The sequence below is a fragment of the Epinephelus lanceolatus genome, chromosome 16 (genome assembly GCF_041903045.1).
Source record: "Epinephelus lanceolatus isolate andai-2023 chromosome 16, ASM4190304v1, whole genome shotgun sequence".
NCBI classification, from domain to species: Eukaryota; Metazoa; Chordata; class Actinopteri; order Perciformes; family Serranidae; genus Epinephelus; species Epinephelus lanceolatus.
The window spans coordinates 41,402,626-41,426,159 of record NC_135749.1 but is presented as its reverse complement, the minus strand read 5'-3'; the positions used below and the strand labels follow the sequence as shown (position 1 = coordinate 41,426,159).

At 42.6% G+C, this 23,534-nt stretch overlaps 1 protein-coding gene across 18 annotated transcripts in view; it reads left to right on the top strand.

The window, feature by feature from the left end:
* epb41a (erythrocyte membrane protein band 4.1a) overlaps positions 1-23,534 on the top strand; it is a 253,745-nt gene that overhangs the window by 147,879 nt on the left and 82,332 nt on the right. For 12 of the 18 annotated variants that reach the window (XM_078176109.1, XM_078176108.1, XM_033641580.2 and 9 more), the window contains exons 12-14: positions 17,982-18,223; positions 19,471-19,545; positions 20,897-20,944. In XM_078176109.1, coding sequence (XP_078032235.1) covers positions 17,982-18,223; positions 19,471-19,545; positions 20,897-20,944 — 365 coding nt within the window. The remainder of the gene's footprint in view (positions 1-17,981; positions 18,224-19,470; positions 19,546-20,896; positions 20,945-23,534) is intronic. The other 6 variants (XM_078176107.1, XM_033641598.2, XM_078176106.1 and 3 more) reach the window with 2 other exon arrangements.

Genomic DNA, 23,534 nt, shown 5'->3' with positions numbered 1-23,534 from the left:
CGAAAGCCAAAGTACTCGTCCAGTGCCTGTGGGACAAGCCAAGAGAATGGGATGACCCAATGCTTCCTGAGGTGCTCCTGACAGCTTGGAACACCTGGGTAGCTGAACTCTCTTCCCTGTCATTGATAAGTCTGCTTCGTTGCTATGTTCCTGCACACATGGATCAGCCTGATGCAAGCCATGATGTCCACATCTTCTGCAATGCCTCCGAGTGAGCCTATGGCTCGGTGGCATACCTGCGCACTGAAGACAGACGTCAACTTGGTATTTCTAATGGCCAGGTCCAGGGTCGTCCCACGAAGGCAATACTCCATTCCCAGGTTGGAGCTCTGTGCCGCCGTTACTGGGGCTCAACTAGCCATGAAAATAACAACTGAACTCACTCTGCCTATCCGAAGGACCGTACTTTGGACTGACTCAACAACGGTGCTCAGTTGGCTGCAGTCCAACTCATGTTGGTTCAAAGTCTTTGTGGGGACCAGAGTAGCTGAAATCCAGGAGCTCACAGGCTCTGAAGCCTGGAGATACATCAACTCTGAGGCCAACCCTGCTGACGATCTGACCCGAGGGAAGACTCTAGCCGACCTAGCTGAACCCAATCGATGGACTGACGGACCCTACCTCCTGTTTCGGCCCCAAGACGAGTGGCCCACGCCTCTGGTGAGTGAGTCAGCCAAAGATACCTCTGAGCTCTGACGATCCGTGTTCTGTGGGATTACTGCAAACATCAGCGCAGACAACAAGAGTGGATGAGCCCCCAAATATGTTACAGCCTTCATACAAACAGAAAGGAATACAGGGAGGAGGGATTACAACAGTCATAATTTATATGTTATATGTAAGTGAGTGTATCTATATGTTGTTGTTGTTGTTGTTGTTATTGTTGTTGTCGTATGTCATTGTCATTATTGTAGTCGTTATTGTTGTTTGTTGTTGTTGCTTGTTGTTGTTGTTATTATTGTTACTATTATCATTACTATTGTTGTTGTTATTACAGTATTATTATTATTGATATGAGTATTGAGTAAACAAGGGGTAGGACCAGATAAGTGTATACTTCTTCCTACTCCTTTTGAACATGTAAATGAGATGTGAATATATTGTTTTCTTCTCTTTCAAATTGTTTTAATCAATTGCTTATTTTTATTTTATTTTTAACATGTTCAAATAAATAAATCAAATCAAATCAAACAAAACCTGGCTCAATAGGGGCAGGGAGCTGCAACATACCAAAGGTAACAGTTTACCCACCAGCTTTATTGTGTCACCTCAAAACATTAAACAAAAGCGCAAACAAACTAAAGGCAAACAAAAGGGACTGGAGACCCTGGCAAAAAGGAACAAAAGGAGGGAAGACAGAAGAGACGAATAATGTAACTACCGGGAATCTCCAGCCCAAACTAACACAACAAACTAAAACAACAAAACCCCAGCACCTAAATGAGCATGGGGGAAAAGAACCTGCTTGGGGAGGAAGGGAGGAAGAAAAGCACTCCTCAATACCTGAGTTGCTGTCTGTGTGCCTTGCGCCAATGCCTTCCCTGTCTCTATGCTCACTGTGCCTCTTAGAGGGAGGAGGGAGACAAGCATGACAGAGTGAGAGAGAGAGTGAGAGAGAACAGGCTGCTGCACATAACACTGTCACATATTATCTGTCTTCTAATCCATTCGGTGCTGCAGACAAACATTATCACTGTATCAATATTGTGAAGTGATTTATTCCATTCTCCTGTCGCCCCTCATTTTAATGGGAAAACAATTACCGTAATACTGTAATAGCGGCAGGCCTTGATTTTCAGTAGTCATTGGGCTTCATCAAAGTAAGCATATTAAGCAGGGACATTATGCCCTCTGCTTTACAATGGTATTTGCTCATTTCAAGCAAAGCAAGTTGTTCTCTTCATCTTTATTCATAAAAATAAATAAAATAAATTTATGTGCATATCATGCTATTATCTTACCACACTTCCTGTATCATTTCAAAATAAAAGCCCCTCAGCGATTTCCTCGGCATGGGTTTTATTGGTGACCGCCATAGAATATACTGTTATCTAGCTCAAACAATTAAAAACGCACTCATTTACATACTCAAATTAACTCACTTTCCTCTACTTGTAGGAAACTCAGTGTAGTTTGCATGCGTGTCTATGTATCTGCTCTCACATCACCTGTTCATCAGGTGGCAGTTCTTTAAATCTGCTAATATTTTATATCTTAAATTCGCTGAGCTATAGCGTACAGCTAGCCTCTATGAATAAGTAATTATATGAATGTTTTAAATGAAAAAAAAAGTATTCATGTATATTGAGCCTCTATTGCAGTGTCATCCTACATCCATCTGCCTGCCGCGTCGTCATTTATCATATGAACAGTAATACAAAAGCAGCCATGTCAGGCACGTCTTGGGCTCCCTCCACAATGTGTAATTTATATGCTAAGAATAGGCGATGATGTAAACAATAATTAAAGAAATTCGGTCATTATTGCAAAAAAAAAAAAAATATATATATATATATACAGTACAGGCCAAAAGTTTGGACACACCTTCTCATTCAATGCGTTTTCTTTATTTTCATGACTATTTACATTGTAGATTCTCACTGAAGGCATCAAAACTATGAATGAACACATGTGGAGTTATGTACTTAACAAAAAAAGGTGAAATAACTGAAAACATGTTTTATATTCTAGTTTCTTCAAAATAGCCACCCTTTGCTCTGATTACTGCTTTGCACACTCTTGGCATTCTCTCGATGAGCTTCAAGAGGTAGTCACCTGAAATGGTTTCCACTTCACAGGTGTGCCTTATCAGGGTTAATTAGTGGAATTTCTTGCTTTATCAATGGGGTTGGGACCATCAGTTGTGTTGTGCAGAAGTCAGGTTAATACACAGCCGACAGCCCTATTGGACAACTGTTAAAATTCATATTATGGCAAGAACCAATCAGCTAACTAAAGAAAAACGAGTGGCCATCATTACTTTAAGAAATGAAGGTCAGTCAGTCCGGAAAATTGCAAAAACTTTAAATGTGTCCCCAAGTGGAGTCGCAAAAACCATCAAGCGCTACAACGAAACTGGCACACATGAGGACCGACCCAGGAAAGGAAGACCAAGAGTCACCTCCGCTTCTGAGGATAAGTTCATCCGAGTCACCAGCCTCAGAAATGGCAAGTTAACAGCAGCTCAGATCAGAGACCAGATGAATGCCACACAGAGTTCTAGCAGCAGACCCATCTCTAGAACAACTGTTAAGAGGAGACTGCGCGAATCAGGCCTTCATGGTCAAATAGCTGCTAGGAAACCACTGCTAAGGAGAGGCAACAAGCAGAAGAGATTTGTTTGGGCCAAGAAACACAAGGAATGGACATTAGACCAGTGGAAATCTGTGCTTTGGTCTGATGAGTCCAAATTTGAGATCTTTGGTTCCAACCGCCGTGTCTTTGTGAGACGCAGAAAAGGTGAACGGATGGATTCCACATGCCTGGTTCCCACTGTGAAGCATGGAGGAGGAGGTGTGATGGTGTGGGGGTGTTTTGCTGGTGACACTGTTGGGGATTTATTCAAAATTGAAGGCACACTGAACCAGCATGGCTACCACAGCATCCTGCAGCGACATGCCATCCCATCCGGTTTGCGTTTAGTTGGACGATCATTTATTTTTCAACAGGACAATGACCCCAAACACACCTCCAGGCTGTGTAAGGGCTATTTGACCAAGAAGGAGAGTGATGGAGTGCTGCGGCAGATGACCTGGCCTCCACAGTCACCGGACCTGAACCCAATCGAGATGGTTTGGGGTGAGCTGGACCGCAGAGTGAAGGCAAAGGGGCCAACAAGTGCTAAACACCTCTGGGAACTCCTTCAAGACTGTTGGAAAACCATTTCAGGTGACTACCTCTTGAAGCTCATGGAGAGAATGCCAAGAGTGTGCAAAGCAGTAATCAGAGCAAAGGGTGGCTATTTTGAAGAAACTAGAATATAAAACATGTTTTCAGTTATTTCACCTTTTTTGTTAAGTACATAACTCCACATGTGTTCATTCATAGTTTTGATGCCTTCAGTGAGAATCTACAATGTAAATAGTCATGAAAATAAAGAAAACGCATTGAATGAGAAGGTGTGTCCAAACTTATGGCCTGTACTGTATATATATATATGTATATGTATAAAGGGCATACTACATAACTTACAAATACTTCAAATCACACAGCCCCCATTAATGACCAAACTGTACGCAAACAGGAACGTAGTAAATGCACACACTACCATTAATATATTTAAAACAGGATAAACAGCATGTAAATACAGTAATAAAAAGGTAAAGTCAGAATATTTCAGTAAGTGTCAAGCAATAAACTCAAGAATTCGACAGCCCATGACCTGCAGATGAAGCTGTCCTTACTGGTGTGGGACCAGATGCAGGCACATCGTGGTCATGACGGCTGGGGCTCGATCATCCTGCTTGCTCTATTGTACACCACTGATTGAAGAGGCCCTTGCAATGGCAGCTCCGTCCTGGCAGCGTGCTGGGCAGTTTCCTCAACCCTTGCACTGTTTTACAATTGTCACATTTTCACACTGACTGCAGTTCAGTGTTAATGACACACCGCTGGGTTCTGGTAATCAAGGTTCCCGGTTGTAATCACTATGTATTTTGAGCTGTCTTTGTCGGTTACAGATTCACTAATTCTACGATGTCATCTATGACTCAGTGCCTGGAACGTGCCTCAGTCCGTGTCATGTGGAGTAGCCCATAGGGCAGCCTGACTATTTCCCAATCTCACGCACATTAAGGGCATGCAGAGTAGTTGGTAACTCATTTTGAGCTCAGCGAGATGGCCGTGAGGTCGCCCTCTCGTATGCGGCTGACGTCACTGTGCCATAGATCTTCCATTCGTGTATAGCAGTGGTCAAGAGCATCATTCGTCTACTGCCTACAGTTTGTCAGTATACTGTTGAAGATGCCCATGTAATCTCTAATCCTCTTCGTGACACTTGTCCAGTACAGTGGTAGGGCATTTATCATAAAAGACCCATTAGGTCCAATTGGGCAATACATCTGGTGATACACCATGTTTATCTCTGTATTTTCAGTTCCAAGTTGAGCTACATTCGTGATGTCACAAGCATTTAAAAAAGAAAAACTGACTGTGATCAAAACAAAATGCAAAGACAGGGATCTTATTCCCATTTGAAACAATTTTACTCCTCAAAAACACTAGTCAGGGTGTGCCTGTTTAGTTCATTCAAAACACACCAAAAATACATTAAACATGGCTTAATAGTGACAATTTCAAACATAATCGGCTTCACCATAACTCGTAGCATTCACAGACATAGCACTTGTCTTCCACTGGACACATTTTCCCCACAAATACTACATGCTAATGTTGTAGCACAAGCCTATGGCATTCTAAATTGCATAAATTAGCCTAGTGGCTAGCGGACTCTCCTCTTCTCATATGAAGCCAGGGCCAACAGCAACATTTAACATAGTAATTTCTACCAAATAAAACCAGTAGCATGGCCATCTGACCTTTTTCAAGCTGTTTTGGCCATATGGGACCCTATCTCAATCATCATAAATCTCAACTGCCACAATAATTGCAGGGCAGAATTTTTCTACTATTAGCAGATTAGCAAAGTACCCACTGTGGGTTTTTGGGGGGGTGCCAGGTATGGCCCTGTATTAGCACTGTTTCATAAATCAAGTCTCTGTGCCCTTTTTTCTTGCTAAGTCATTCCTATAGCTGGCGGTGGTCTTTTGTGGTCTTCTCATCTCCTACCTCTCAAGTCTTGGTCATAGTTTGTCTTGTTGCCCACCATCATATTTGACGGAGCCACAGCCTTGCATCAGCCATTTGCCATTTCTGTTTAGTTGTCACATCGCTAATTGTGCTATATATGCTTGCTGTTCAGACCTCTTTTCCTTGCACTTGTTTATATGATTCCAAAAGCTGTCTGCCTTGATTCAGTTTGGCTTGCTGTCATTTGTCAAATATTCCCACTACACCCATGGTCTACGCGATCTCATGCTGTATGCACAGTCATCCATGGCCCCCTTACTACATGCTGCATGCACTAACATCAGCTTGTCTGCTAATTGCTCACTTTTATCACTTTATAATCCACAATCATGCTTCACACATGATTTTGTCCTCTTGGTTATCTTATCAGAATTTCTGTCTTGCTGATTTATTATCTGCTGGTCTTGGGACATATTCTGCTGCACTCATCTATTCAAGTTGGTCATACATTAACATAATTCTATTGGTTCACTTCTTCGTAAACCTTGCTCGCATTTATCATGCTGCTCACTCATTTACATGGTCTTTGGGACCTCACGCAAATGCACAATCACGGTTTGTGGGACCTCATGCTGTATGCACAAACACCCATGGTCTTCAAGACCTTATGCAAATGTTCCATCATGGTCTGTGGGACCTCATGTGTATGCATCAACACCCAAGGTCTTCGGGACCGCTCCCTGAATGCTCATACATGGTCCGCGGGACCCCATGCAACACTTAATTTTCGTTGGTCGTGCGACCATTAATTTCTGTTTGTCATGCTGACTTAATTTTCGTTTGGTCATTGGACCTAATTTTACTTTAACTATTTTATTTAAGTTGGTCTTCTGACCTTAGTTTCTGTTCGGTCTGTGACCTTTTATTTTTGTTGGTCTTTTCTGACCTTTTGTTTGTTCTACACATGGTCTTTAGGACCCCAGTCTGTGCACCCAAGGTCTACAGGACCTCATGCTCATACACGCTAATTTATTTTCAGTTGTTGGACAATAATTTCTGTCTGTCAATGTTGACTTTAATTTCTGTTTGGTCGCCAGACCTTATTTTACTTGAACCATTTTATTAGAGTTGGTCTCATGACATTAGTTTTTGTTTGGTCTTATGACCTTTTATTTTGTTTGATCCTTATTGACCTTTTATTATGTTCTACATATAGACACCCATGGTCTGCAGAAGCATGCACTTTTCAGCCTTCCTTTCTGGCATATCACCATCATTTCTCTTATCACAGCTTACTTCATCTCTGGCTTTCATAATGTTTGATGGCTATACGTCAACACATTTCCTGCTGCTTTCCTTTTCTACACTTAGTATACATCTGTCATCATCTACTAGTTAGTGGCTCCCTAGCTGTCATTCCAGACATATTCCTAACACACATTTCTCATCAGAGCTGTACTAACTTCATTCAGGGCTTATTTCTGTCAAAAACTTAACTATGCACATATCCATTACATAGTCTTTTACATTTTGCTTTATGCATGTTTCTGTAGCTGCGCATTTTCTCTTTACTTATTAATTAGAAGCCTGTTGCCTGCTGGTAAGGTAAAGATCAATTCATGTCAAATGGTCGGTTGTCCCTCTCCCTTCTTACTCTTCTTTTGGGGGGTTCCCTATTCGACTATGGATTCATCATCACCCTTAAATCATACCATCTCTACGAGGTCTAATCACCAAAGACTTTCCACATTTTTATTCATATGTTCACATGTTAATAAATATTCTTTTACCATAAAAAGCAAGTCTCGGCAAGCTGGCTACGACGTATAATACAATAGCTTCCCATACTGAATGTGCAAGGATGCTGCACAGGTTATTACTTCTCCAACCGTGAAGCACAACATAGAGAGTCACATTCATAAATAAGCAAAAATGGGCACTATATACTACGGTGTGTCTGTGTGTGTGTTTGCTAGCTGCTAGTTGCTCACCTGGCAGCTGCAACTCCACCACCATTTTATTCCATGCTTCATCTTTTTTAATGCGATCATGGTAAGAGCTGGAGGACATATCATACACGCAAGGCTTCTGCTGCCACAACTCCACAAGGTTTTCCTCTGCTAGAATCCCACACATTTCTTTTAGCATGTTTTACCTCCATGGCGAGCTGCTATCCATCTGTTTGTTTGGGGTTAGCGCCAGTGCATCATTTCATGTTGCATTTCTATTGGTTGGTTAGTCGATGTAGGTTGTAACAGCAGTCACACAGTGAGACAGTCATCCCAAATTTCTGACACTGTCAGAATTTTATCCCAGGCTGTCTTTGATCACAAGACCGTGACAGTGGCCATTCTTGAACCTCTCTCGCTGTGTGATGTAGGACCACCATTTTAGAGCCACAAACAAAGACATTGCCACGTTTTTTTCAGGTTGCTCATCTTATGTCTGTGACGGCCCAAAATTGCACAATGTATACTGGCTTTAATCACAGACTCTATCAGAGGACAAGGAAAACTTTGTCAACATCTGTTTAAGTTAATAAGATAAAGTTTCCAGTCTGTTCATCTCACTTCAGCCATTTTTTTGCAGCAAAATGTATCCAGCTGACTGAAAAAATAATTGATAATGTTAATCTAGTAGGCTTCCAAAAGTTTCATTTGTATTTGTAATATTAATCATTTATATAATGATAAAAAAAAGATACTTGGCACTGTGTGACGATATGTTAGTGCCACACAAAAATATTGTGATAATATGCTGTATCGATTTTTTTTCCCCCGCCCCTAGAATTAACACTGCAACCCTGCTGATGATCTGACCCAAGGCAATACCTTGGGCAACCTAGCCAAGCCCAATCAACGGGAGTAATGAACGCTCCTTCATGTTTGGATTAAACACCAGATCCTGTCCACATAAATGCTCTCTGCCAAGCATCCTGCCAGCGAATGCACAGGTGTTGAATAATAAATTGGACGATCTCCGCGCCTGGATATCAAGAAACTGTAATGAGCTTTGTTTCCCCAAAACTTGGCTATATCCGGGGATACCACACAGAGCCATTCCACCAGGTGACTTTTTTTCTATATACGGATGTGACAGAACAGAGAACTCTCGGATGAAAAGGGAGGAGGTGTGTGCTTTATGGTGAAAAAAAAAAACTGTTGTGACAGTAGGAATATTAAAATACTGTTCTGCTCCTGGTCATCTGATCTGGAGTTATTGTCAATCAAATGCAGACTGTGCTTTCCACATTATTCATATTTACAGCTGTCTATATTTTATCACAAGCAAATACTGAGGCTGCCCTGTTGGATTTCTGCAAAGACCTGAACTGCTAACAGACTGGTAATCTTGACTCTGATTTTTTGGCGCTGGTGATTTCTGTTAAGCTAATTTTAAACTATACGCTGTTCAGAGGTAGCCACAGAGCGGAAGCTACCCCTGGTCAGTAAGAGCCACCATGCAGTCACCTTGTTGAGATCAAAGTATTTCATATTTAGATTTGGACATTGTACAGTTCTTGGATGTGTGTCATGCTGCAACCTTGCATGCTACAACAGAAGCAGAAAATGCAGTCCTTAAAAGATAAACAGTCTAACTTTTTCTTTCTTTCACGCACAAGTAACAGCACAACATTAAGGAATGTTGAAATAATTGAAAATTGAAATAATTAATTACCTGTGACATTATTTAAAACTAACTTTGCCATGCTAGCTCCTCGCTTGAACCGGAAGTCATTCGAGGTCCGCCATCTTCTAGGCCATCCCAAGTCTCTTATTTGTGCAGCGAGGAGCTAGCGCTAGGAGCTAGCAGCAAGCTTTAAGCAGCTACGAGCTAGGATGGTCGAGAGCTTCCTATCCGGAAGAGTTTTTCAGCTGAACGCCATGACGTATAAATACCCGCCCTCTACATCTGGCTCATTTGAACAAGATGGCGGAGAAACAGCGCAAGTGTACCCGTTACATGCATTCTTTGCAATGAAACGCTGTAATTCACATGCCTACGTGACTACAAAGAATAACGTTAATAATATTTCGTGCAAGACTGTCATGTTGTAATTAAGTTTATTTCATTCACAACCCGTTGCGTTGTTCAGCAGACTGTCGGTGATGTGTGGCTGTTAAATGTGCAGCTGATCATGTCCAGAACCACACGTGTTGATATAACACCACGCACACACACACACACACACGAACACACACACACACACACACACACAAACACATTTGCCCATCATTAATTGTCCTGCATGTCATGTGAGTGGAATGTTTAATAGCTTGTAGGTAATATTAATTAGCCTATTAATATTAATATTAATTAATATTATTACTTTCATTAATGTTGTCATTACCGTCTGTCCTGCATCTCTCTCTCGCTCTGTCTCTGTCTCTCTTTCTGTCTCATTGTGTCCTATGGATTACTGTTAATTTACCATATTGATCTGTTCTGTACGACATCTATTGCATGTCTGTCCGTCCTGGAAGAGGGATCCCTCCTCAGTTGCTCTTCCTGAGGTTTCTACCATTTTTTCCCCCGTTAAAGGGGTTTTTTGGGGAGTTTTTCCCGATCAGTTGTGAGGGTCCTAAGGACAGAGGGATGTCGTATGCTGTAAAGCCCTGTGAGGCAAACTGTGATTTGTGATATTGGGCTCTATAAATAAAATTGAATTGATTGAGGTAGACTGACAGGTCTGATATGTCTTATTCACTCAGCAGCTGACTTGTTGAATGATGGTGAGTGGATTTAAGTGATAATGATAGTGATAATAATGATAATGATGCTCATCACAGTGACAGTGGCAGGGCTACAGACCGTTCTTTAATTGCGACAAACTTCGGCAAATGACTCAATAACAATGGTAATACATGCAAAAGTGTGTGACCAGAGTCATGACGGCGGGGGGTGGGGGTTACGGCTTTGATCAGCGAATATAACGGGACTTGGGATGTACGCCAAACGCTGGCTCCGTTATGCAGCAGATCCAGCTGTGCCGCCGTCATCAGAAAAGGACGTCGCTTTACGTGACGCTTCAGTGGAAAGGACGTCTCCTGTCTCTTAAACCGACAATGCTCGCTCAGCACTCCTAGCGCTAGCTCCTCGCATTTTTTTCCTAGGTGGGAGGGGCTAAACAGCTAGCAAAGTCGGCTAGGTAAGATAACTAGCAGTAATTTAAGAGACTTTGGACGGACCCATGGAGGTTTGATTGAGGTGATTGCAGCCAGGTGTGTTTCATCTGCTGAGTCACTGGAAGAGAATAAGTGGAAAGCCAGACACGCCTCCTGCCACACACACACACACACACACACACACACACACTGCAGGGAGAGAAAAAATAGAACAGGGAGGGGAAGTAGAGAGCCAGAGGAAAAAATAGAAAAACAAATCAAGTCCAATACAAATCCCAGACCACAACACACGGATCACAAGCCTCTTGAGAAAAATTCACCAACGTCCATACCAACAGCCAGGATTGAAAGGTGGGCATTGAGGCTGCAGCTCTATCACTTTAAAGTTGTGTACAAGCTAGGGCCACAGAATGCATCTGATCTGTTGCCGCACCTCACAGATAACCCACCAGCACCTCTTGTTACCACCAAAGATCACAATTACCCTGTGGTTCAACATGCAGTGCCACAGGCTTTCACACTAAACTAAACTCTGCAGAGGATCCCACTTTAGTTATGTTGCTGAGATGCACAAATACCAAGAGATCATCTCCAGGTCTGAAAAGTGAAGTACCTCAAACCTGCATTGTTTCTAATGGCCAGCAGATGGTGACTCCGCTGGTCACCAAAAAGAAGTCCAATTGTATAGTCGTCTCTGAGGAGATGACCCTAAATCTCACTTGATTTATTACCTAAGTAAACATTTTCCTAATGAGTTTATTATCTCAACTACTAGTTTCTAGTCTTCTCCAATACAGTATGATGTTTATTTTGTAAAGTATGGCCCCATTTAGAACAAACAAGACAATAAAGCAGCGTATGCTTTAGGACTTGACTACCTTGGAATTGACTGCCACCACAGTGGTGTCTTAGAGTTCTCAATCAGATCCACCCCTTACTCCTCCACAGCTCCATCCTCTCTTCCAAATATAGCCACTACTGGCTCCCAAAAAAACAAAATGACAACAGCCAGGGTGCAAAACTCAAGGCTTCAAAATAGTAGTCTATAAACAAATGGTTGAATCCGTCTCACTCCAAAGTCATCAAAATCCAGCGCTTGGTTAGTGACTTCCTGTGTCATACATCAACGAAAAAAGCTGTCCTTTCACGTCAACATGATACGTGGTCAGTCACCATTATCGTTTAGCGGTGCCCGGCAGCATCAGGGGGAAACACAGCAGGACGACAATGAAAGTTAAGGGTGCAGGTGGGAGGGGTGGTGGATGGGTCCAATAACCACCGACTTTTTCCTGGGAGGCTGGTGTTCGCTTTCCATGTGGGGTCTGCCCATTTTTCCGACAGCCCATTGGTCCAACATCCCATTGTTCCGACCACATTAAACCCATTGTTCCGAACTCCCGTTGTTCCGAAATCATCACGATGCCCTGTGGTTAAGGTCTGGTTAGGTTTAGGCACAAAAACCACTTGGTTAGGGTTAGAAAAAGATCATGGTGTGGGTTAAATTGAAAAAGAAAGTGGCAAACACATAAGCCGTGAGCCTGTTTCGCCTCAAGCCTTTCCCAGCTGACCCAGAGCCGGTCGCGGCGCACCATCAAGGCAGAAATACACCCGCCGGGAGACATTCAGCACCGCGGAGAGCTCCCCACACAACCCGGACCCCTGAGTTAATAACAGGAGGTTATGGTGTTTCACTCTCTTTTCTCTATGACACTTGTATCTTGACCAGTACCCTACTTTTGTTGTGTTGCTGATCCTCTATGGTACACAAATACAGTAATAATCACATATTGGAATAATAATAATAACAATGCTATGGCACCCTCCGTATAAATGTAAAGCTAAACCCTGTTCTGTTTTCCTAAATGTAACTACATGCTTTTTTTGCCTAAACCCAGCCATGGGGTTGGTGGCTAAACATAACCATGTGCATTTGTTGTTTAAGGAAAAAAATAACATCAATTTGCAGGGTTGTACTGACATAATGCATTTATTTTGAAAGAGATGGTATGTAAACTGTACATTTCCTGTGAAATCGGAAGTGTATTTTGAAAACAGACAATGCATGTAACAGGCTGAAGTTGACACGGCGTCCCAGAATGTCAACAACCACCGCAGCCAGGGTACCTTACACATCATATGTCCACGTGGAAAGTATTGTCAGACTGAAGCTCTCAGAACCTTCAGTCTGACATCGCCTCCATTGAAGGCGATTTACAAGGGGGAGGGAATTTGATTTTTCCCTAACCAATCAGTAGAGAACAACGACTCACCCAGAATCTGATGTCATTAGTATCCATGCCTCAGGGGTGCCGAAAACAAGCGAGCATTGCCTGTTTAAAATATCTCCGTCGTCGTGCATGCCCAGCTGCATCGCCGCCCAGTTTAGCAGCTTCCTTAATTTGATCCTCCATTAACGCGAGTAGTGGCGAAATACCTCGATAGCATCGTTAAAGTGATAGTTCAGGTTTTTGGACATGAAGTTGTGTGAAACGCTGACCATCTGTAGCTCTGATGTGACGGTATCACTACTCTCAACGAGCCTCCTGCTCTGAGAAATATCCCGTAGCTTACCGGAGAAAAAGTAGTTCTGAAGATGTACGGGGGACATGTAACCAAAAGGTTTTAAGCTACAAAAAAGTATGCATGTGTTTTGTTAGACTATTTCAATAATTTGAAAACATCCCCGCATTACGTCAGACCTTGCTATCAATTGGGACTATTTTCTGGCCAGTATCACTCCGCCGTGCAAGCCCGCAAGACAGCACGGCAACAGAAATCAATAACCAAGGGCCTGTCCTCGTTGTAGATCTCCAATTAAAGTATAGAAAATGGCTATTGAAAATAATTAATAATTATTTATTATGTAAAATAATTTGACTTAATTTGCATTAAATCACCCTGTGGGGCACCATTCCTTAAAAGGGAAAATGATAGCCAGTTAATGATGTAAGTGTCATAAAGTTCACTCATCGTCCTCCGCTTATCCGGGTCCAGGTCGCGGGGGCAGCAGCCTCAGCAGAGAAGCCCAGACAGTCCTCTCCCCAGCCACTTCCGTCAGCTCCTCTGAAGGAACCCCGAGGCGTTCCCAGGCCAGCCAGGCAATGCAATCCCTCCAGCGTGTCCTGGGGCGGCCCGGAGGTCTCCTCCCGGTTGGACATGCCCGGAATACCTCCCAAGGGAGGCGTCTGGAAGGCATCCTTACCAGATGCCCGAACCACCTCAACTGGCTCCTCTCGATGTGGAGGAGCAGCGGCTCTACTCCGAGTCCCTCCCGGATGTCCGAGCTCCTCACCCTATCTCTAAGCCTGAGCCCAGCCGCCCTATGGAGGAAACTCATTTCTGCCGCTCGTACTCGCGATCTCGTTCTTTTGGTCACTATCCAGAGCTCGTGACCATAGGTGAGGGTTGGAACGTAGATTGACCGGTAAATCGAGAGCTTAGCTTTCTGGCTAAGCTCCCTTTTCACCACAATGGACCGGTTAAGCGCCTGCATCACTGCTGACGCCTCCCCAATCCACCTGTCAATCTCCCGCTCCATCCTACCCTCACTCGTGAACAAGATCCTGAGATACTTAAACTCCTCCACCTGTGGCAGGACCTCCCCCCCCGACCTGGAGTGGGCAATCCACCCTTTTCCGGCTGAGGACCATGGCCTCAGACTTGGAGGAGCTGATTCTCATCCCAGCCGCTTCACACTCAGCTGCGAACCGTCCCAGCAAGAGCTGGAGGTCACTGTTCAATGGAGCTAGGAGGACTATGTCATCCGCAAAAAGCAGGGACAAGATCCTCCCTTCACCGAACCTGACACCCTCCACCACTCGGCTGCGCCTAGAAATTCTGTCCATGAAAGTTATGAACAGAACCGGTGATAAAGGGCAGCCCTGGCGGAGTCCAACTCTCGCCGGGAACAGGTCCGACTTACTGCCGACCACGCGAACCGGACTCACGCTCCTTCGCTACAGGGACTGGATGGCCCCTAGCAAGGGACCACCAACCCCATAGTCCCGGAGCACCCCCCACAGGATGCCCCTGGGGACACGGTCGTAAGCCTTCTCCAAATCCACAAAACACATGTGGACTGGTTGGGCGAACTCCCATGCCCCCTCCAGCACCCTGGCGAGGGTAAAGAGCTGGTCCACGGTTCCACGTCCGGGACAAAAACCACATTGCTCCTCCTCAATCTGAGGTTCAACTATCGACCGGACCCTCTTCTCCAGCACCCTGGAGTAGACCTTACCGGGTAGGCTGAGGAGTGTGATCCCCCTGTAGTTGGAACACACCCTCTGGTCCCCTTTCTTGAAGATGGGGACCACCACCCCGGTCTGCCACTCCAGAGGCACTGCCCCCGATGTCCACGCATTGTTGCAGAGACGTGTCAACCAAGACAGCCCTACAACATCCAGAGCCTTGAGATAACCAGGGCGAATCTCATCCACCCCTGGGGCTCCACTGCCGCGGAGTTGCTTCACTACCTTGGCGACTTCTGCCCCAGAAATTGGACGACCCACTCCCAAGACCCCCGGCTCTGTTTCCTCACTGGAATACATGTTGGTGGGATTGAGGAGCTCCTCAAAGTATTCTTTCCACCGCCCGACAATGTCCCCAGTTGACGTCAGCAGCTCCCCGCCCCCACTGTAAACAATGTGAGCAAGTTGCAGCCTTCCCCCCCTGAGGCGCCGGACGGTTTGCCAGAACCTCTTTGGAACCGATCAATAGTCTTTCTCCATGGCCTCACCGAACTCCTTCCATGCCTGAGTTTTTGCCTCTGTGACTGCCGCTGCTGCGCTCTGCTTGGCCCGCCGGTGACCGTCAGCTGCCTCCGGAGACCCACAGACCAACCATGTCCTGTAGGCCTCCTTCTTCAGCCTGACGGCTCCCCTCACCTCTGGTGTCCACCAGTGGGATCACCAAACTATTAATTTGGAATTCTTATTAATAATTAAATTAATAACCATAACCAAAATTGCCATATAAATAGTAAAGGCTGAAGGATTTCAGAGTTCCTGACATAGCAGAGGTTGACTATTCATTTACTCTTATAAAGTATTAAACAGACAGCAGGTGTGATTCCAAATAAATGTATTCGCAAAGACAGCAAATCAACAAAACACAGAAATTCTAACTAACTATATACAAGCATGGGTGTGTGTATATGTGTGCGGGGTGTGTGTGTATGTGTGAGAGAGAGAGACAGAGACAAAGACAGAGACAGAGACAGAGACGGAGACGGAGAGACAGAGAATGGCAGGTGTGTGAAACAAAGGGCTGTTTGACCAACAAACAAAATGGCTGACAACAGAGAACTACAAGACGGCCGAATCAAAGCTGGCTTCAGATCGGGGGAGTTCTGCCTGACTGTGTGGTCAGGAAAAAGACAAAGGAAAAGAAGGGGGAACTTTGAGTTGCCTCTTTGGGTGTAGCTCTGTTGAAAGCCAATGTGTGAGTGAGTATGTGCATGTGATTTGTGTTGCAAAGGGTCTTGGTTAGTACAGAGGATGTTTAGTTGCATGCAAGACTCTGTCTGTGAAAAGCATTAGCAAACTAACATCACTAAGCTTTGGTGAAGCCAACTTACCAATAACCTAACTGCAAACAATCACAACAATAACTCAATAACAGCATTAGATCACAATTGACAAAGTTAAACAGTCTTGCTTAGCCTGTACAACTGTAATAATGCTATGTCCAGTTGTTTCGTTACCAATCCTTGAATGGATGGAGGGAAGAGTTGCTTGGTGGCATGCTGCTTTTGTTAGCTGGCAGAGGAAGGCTTGAAAGAACTGTGGTTCCAGGTACAGTCTTTGCTGTGTCCTTGTTCTGAAGTTGCAGATCTGAGGAAGCCAGTCACTCGGTGTCTTTGCAGAGGTAAACGTTGGGGTGCTAACTCAACTTGTTTCTCCTTTGTTGCTGGAAAGTTAGTTGCAAACCTAGTGTTTGGGACACTGTATTCTCTTGTCTCCAGGTTCTGCTCCTGCTGTGGACATGCAGGTCTAGGAGCAGGAGAGCAAAAATAGTCTTAGGAGCAAGAGCCGGTTAGCGGCTCGGGAGAAAAAGCCGGGACAGAGAGTCTGTAGAGCAAGTGTCCCCTTCGATGGTTCAGGGGCAAGAGCAAGGGTCTGAGCTGGTTGGCGGCTCAGGAGGAAGAGAGTGAAGAGAATAGAACTTCTCCTACAGTTTGCTTGGTGACATCACAGAGTCACATGTCACTGTAAAAGTACAGTCCAATCAAGGTTGGAGACTGGTCTCTCACTTCAGTGTGAGAATGAGGCACCCATGTGGAGATGGCTGTCTTTGTTTGAAGAACAAAGAGCATGCTGAGAAGAAAAGCCTTCACACATTTAGTTTAGATCTTAACAAATGACAAATCATCTGTGGTCCAGTGAATCCCAACAGTCATTCTTTAGAAAGGATGGCAGAAAAATGATGTGTCATATGTCATTTGTGAAACTGTGGATTTAGCCATCGACAGTGTCAGTCAGCGTAGATGAGGAGGGTTTGAACACCCAACCTGGTGAAGTGCATGCACCAGATAAAAACTCAGCAGCAAAATCAGAGAGCCAGGCAAAAGCCAGCCCATCTAACAGACTGTGACTTAGCAGACATTTGCAATGGAGCAGCAGTGGAGCTCTGGCATTGTCTCGATGGCAGTAGAGATGCACAGTACTATTGATAATTCATTGGTATCGCCCAATATCAGCTTCTGAAAGTATCAGAATCAGCCAACATGCTTTGTCTTAGTTTGCACAATGAATGAATATTACATACATTGAAAAGCATTCTATTTCATGTCGTCATCTGCCGGTGGACCATCACAATAAGAGTATGCATGCATGCATGATATGATAATTCTGCAACAGAAGAGACTTGATGATCATTAAATTAGGTGGTGTTATATATCGGCATATCGGATATCTGCAAAAAATCCAATATTGTGCATCCCTAGATAGCAGGGTAGTTCACCCAAATTTAAACCTTTAAATTAAGATTAAGGTTATTTTGACAATTTCTCCCATACTCCTAAAAGCTGCACATAACACATTAATACTTGACTTTTCTTTTACTTTGTTGTTAAGTCAGGCCATTGTTTCCCCTATCTGTCCATTCCAGCCATGGCATCTACTCCTGACAACAAATCCACTCGTCCGGTCAGTGCCCCCGTGATGTCACCAGTGTCTCCCGGGGAGGCAACCCCTTCACCTCTGCTACCCACCTTGGCTCGCTCTAACCATCGTGATGGCTCCACACCCAAAGGCCACCGCTCTGCAGACAGGAAGACAGAGGTAAAGGCAGAGAGTCAGCCAGCTGAGCTTACGAAGAGCCACAGCCCCAGACCCACTCCACAGATCAAGGTAGGAGTGACATTCCTTTACCTCAGCAGATGTGTTTTAGGTACCATCAAACTTTCACTCTATTCACAAACAGGACAGGTTAAAGGGCACCGATAATTAGTGATCATGTTCTAAAGGTTGAGGATTAAGATACAGAGTAAGGGAGCATAATACAAATCATTAAACCAGACATTGTAAAAAGCTGAGTGACAAACACCTTTATGCATAGCACTGCCAAGGTGGATCTGTTCACAAAGGTGCTTGTTACCTACACTACACTAACCTTAGCATATGTTGCTAACACGTACGACTAAAACTCTCTACAGTCCACACTATATTTGCCAACTCCCAGTTTTTCCTGGAAGATCCCTTTTTTTCATTGCCCTCCCACAGTTTTCTCCGTGGGTCACAATTCTTGTATATTTCTCCTTATTTTTGACAACATGTTCACACTTTGTTTTCTCTGCTCTGAAAGTGTACTCTCTCCTTCCTTCTCCAACCCTGCGGGGCTGGAAAGGGGCACCCATCGGGCCCACATGAGTTGGGCCCAGCTGCCAATGGACATCTAGTCTCTTTGTTGACTCCATTATGCATTTTTAAGTCCAACAGGACACTCAAGCAAGGTTAAAGGGGTGCTTTGGGGGGTTGGGGTGTACTTGGCTTGCCCCCCTTCACTACCCAGCTTTCTTCCAGTGGCCGTGAGCCTCTTGATCTGCCTCACTTAAGGTGGATTTATACTTGTGCGTCAGCTGTATGCAGAGCCTACGCCATAGCCTATGCACCTGGCCTATGCCGTTGTGAGCATTTATACTTGTGTGGTGGTATGTCTGTATCACTCTGCAGTTACACCTCTAAAACACTAGTTGGTGGTGGAGTGTCTGTGTATTGCTGTTAAGTTCAGCTGAATCAAAACACACCCAAAACACACGTTAAATGTGGCTTAATAGAGACAGTTTTAAGTACAAGCACACAAATCAGTTTCATTATAACCCACAGGATTCACAGAAAAAGCACTTCACTTTTGCTAGGCACGTTTTCCCCACAAATACAACAGACTAGTGTTATTAGCATAAGCCTACTGCATTTTACATTGTATAAATTAGTCTAGCCAGGGACAACAGCAACATTGAACAAATTTACCAACAGTTTAAAATTGTTTTTTCTTTTAAGGTCTTTATGGAAACACAATGGTTTTGTGTTTTTTTTTTTTTAAATCCTGGTTGTGCTAAGAATTGATCCTGATGTGTGAGCTTTGTCTGTGCTACCAGACAGTGGCCAGGAGAGAGCGGAGGCATTCCCCCTCTGTAACCACTGCCAATGGAGAAAGAGAGAAAAAAAGCCAGGTTTGTTTGATCTATGCATGATCAGCTGAACCACTGTTGGAACCACAACTTGATTGCTTTTAATTGTTGTTATTGTTGTTTTACATATGTATATATATATATATATATACATATACACACACACACACACACACACACACATATGTATATATATATATATATATATACATTTTTTATTTTCAAACAGGTCTACCTGTATATGTATATGTATATGTATATGTTCTATTAGTATAACAGCAGAGTCATGTCATACTCACTTATTTAAATTCAATACTTATTTTCAGGTGCCTTTATTCTACTGTTTGTTGTGTGTGTGTGTGTGTGTGTGTGTGTGTGTTTGTGTGTTCGTGTGTGTGATTTTCTTAACGTTGTTGAGGCACCAATGAAACTAAACACTTTCAGAACATTTTTCACATTAAAAGACTTGGTGTGGCATAAAGGGTGTAATCTGTCTCTTGCCTACCCGGATCAGCAATATGTATAAAATCTTATATCATGATAAATGGTATTGTGTATCACAATATCAGTATAGATTGTGATATAATACTGGAGCAGTCAGTTCCAATTGTTGATGGCCAAGCAAAATGTCTGAGTTCAGTGAATCCAACAAATTTAATATGTGAAGAATCAAAGCATAAAATCAAACTTACATAAAATCATACAAAAACCCAATATTGCTTGAAATTTGCCCTGATCAATAATCTGCAGATATTTAAGGGATAGCTACCATAATATACGCAGTATGGCTAAATGTGTGACAGCTGACCAAATTACAAATTGTACATTGTAGTGGCATCATATAACCTGCTCCTATTTCCTAGAAAGCTTTTAATGTGAAATATCAGCATGAAGTGATGAGATTTACTGACAGCAGCTGAACACCCATAAAGAGAATATGAAAGCAGGAGTGACTGAAATTTTTTAGTGAATTTCAACATTATTTCCTAACAAGAGATACACTAAAGTGATGTGAAAATGTCCATAATACTGCATAATGAGCATAAGCTACAATAAATATAATTGATAATTTTTGTCTGAGGAACCTGTCTGCATCTGTTCATCCTGGCCCCCTGGCCATAATTTTAGTACTGGCTTTTATTTGAGAATAATGGTTTACAATTTGAAGTGTTTGTGGATGATTATCAGTTTTTGACTAAATCAGCTTTAGTGAACTATTTATTTTCAGTATAGAGGAAATACTGAAGATGATTGTTTGTCACTTGTTAATAGTGTAACTTGAAAGACTGTCAGGCAGGTGTTTTTGATTGTGTTATAAATGGTTTGTGCTGAGATGGACTGAAACAGGGCCCTAACAAACAGTAACTCTGTCTTTCCTCTGGTGGTGGAGCAGCACTCTCCTCAGGACAAAACAAAGACGGAGGGGGTGCGAGTGAGGAAGGTTAGCATGCTCCTAGGCTGATGATCCTGCTGACTCACCATCCTCATTCCTTCATTAGTTACACATGAAGAGACATTTAATTTACTTCTTTGTTGTTTGACATTTTAATTGCTTTATGATTTCTGGCTGGCTGTTTTCCTGTGAAGGCTTGTACATGTGCTTGACAGAAAAGTGTGTTTCTTGTATGAAACATGGTTTCTCCTTATCCTGAAGCAAACAGGTAGCTATATTCTTTACATAAGAACATTTGTAAGAAGGAGAATGCCTTTGGTCATTCCACATACTCACATGCTCATCTCTGGTTAAGAGAAGACCCATTTTTGCTGATTGATTCAGCAAAAATGGGTCTTCTCTTAACCAGAGATGAGCATTTTTGCTGATTGATTCAGTCCCTCCAGGATTTTGCAGACCAAAACAGATTGATTTTGCATCGTCTTTGTGTGTTTAACTTGAACTTTCTTGTTGCAACATTTGCATGAGGCATGGTGCACTTTACATTTTAAATCAGGGTTTTAAACTTATTTCTTTGTTTCTGCTATTTTTATTTATTTTTCATAGATCTAACTTTAATTCTAATTTTTATTATTGTCTTGCGTGAAGGGAGACTGGTAATTAACAATTTCATTGTATGGTGCAAACCGCTTTTCTACTGTGCATATGGCAATAAATTAAATTATTTTAAAGGAAACAATTATCTACTGCAGTACAGTGATGGACTGGCAGTACACTCTACACTGCAAATTATTTCCACAAACTTGCAATATATGTAATTGTAATATTTCACAATAAATTATATTATTATCACCTTAAAGGCTACAACCATGATATTTAACCATATTCAGAATTTCATTGTGAGATTCAAGCAGGTTAATATAGTAAATTTACAGAAGTACACTGCTAAATCACAGTATGGAGTTTGAATGTGAGATTATTGTAAAGTACAGTAATTCTATGGGAGCATATTGCTAAATCCCAGTAATCAGATGCACATTAACTGTGAAGTTACAGTTAAATTCAGTAATTTACAGGAGCATACTGTCATATAACAGTCATGTAATGGGCTTTAACTGTGAGGTAACAGTTGAATTTACTAATTTTACAGGAGCATACTGCTAAATCACAGTAATATGCAGGCATAACATCTGTGAGATCACAGCTGTCATTTAACAACAATTTACTGTAAAAATAATACAGAAAATTACTGTGAATGTAACGCAACCAGTAGTTAGTAATAGACCTTTTGCTAAGCCCCACCCCTTTGTGATGGTCCGACAAGCTGTCGCAGTAAGCATGGACCCCACAGACAGAGGGGTCTACAAAATGCACTTTAATATCTTTAATATCCAGGATGTCAGACTCACTCAGCAGCAAAAACAGGTTTAAAAGACAAAGATAACTAAAGCCAAAATATAGGTTACATACATATCACAGTGTAAAAGTGAACCTCCACATCACTGGTGATTGCAGCAGAAGACAATGAACATGGACATCGCATTTTGGGTTTACTTGACCATATACTTCATTCAATTCAATTCAATTCAATTCAGTTCAATTTTATTTATAAATCCCAATATCACAAATCACAATTTGCCTCACAGGGCTTTACAGCATACGACATCCCTCTGTCCTTATGACCCTTGCAGCGGATAAGGAAAAACTCCTCTTCCAGGACGGACAGACGTGCAATAGATGTCATACTTTCTACTTAACTTAGACCTGTTGTCCTTGTTCGTGGACACTTTTTTTGTGCTATCTCATGGTAGTGAGAGCACAATACACTAATCTATGTAAGATGGAATATAGATGGCAGCCATCTCTGTCAAGTCAGTCTGCAGCCAATCCTGACACAAAAGTGGACAATGTCCAAAACCTGATCACATTTTATGGTTGGAACTTGTTTATTTATGATTAATAATGTTTGTAGTTTGATATGGCAACAAATATGACATAGTTTAGCAACAGTAACAAGATAAGAGGCTGTTAATTAGGAAGTACTCATACGAAGGCATTGGGACTTCATTATCATTGACGATGTTTAGTTTTTTATACTTATTGGGTCCTACTAATCCTAAATAGCTAGGAGAAATTAAAAATGTATACCAAATAAAAGTTTGGGTCTCAGGAGGTTAAGTGTTCATTATCATCATTAAAAAAAAAGCAAAAGCAGCATGTGTATACATTTAATATGTTATATCCTCAGTAGCTAGCTAGCTAACCCTACACTTTCCAGGGTTTGATTTTGGTTTTGGAACAGGGAAGAAACAAATATCTTTTTCCAACCTCCCCAGGGAACGAGTATCATTAATACATGTGCCTCAGGCACAACATTTAGCTCGAAATCCAAACCAGCCTAAAAATGAAGGAAATCTGAAACGATTGCATTAGAGTTAATGGAGCAAAGCTGTTGTTGTTGTTGTTGTACACCAGACACAAAATAAATGTGTCACATGACAGAAATTCTATGTCACTTTAACATAACATTTTTTTTTTTGTTTTCTGAGCATTTAATTCGAGTCATATCATCAGCCGAAGGGGGGCTATGGAGTTATTGGAGACACTGAGCACTTGGGCCAATATTGTGTGTAAAAAT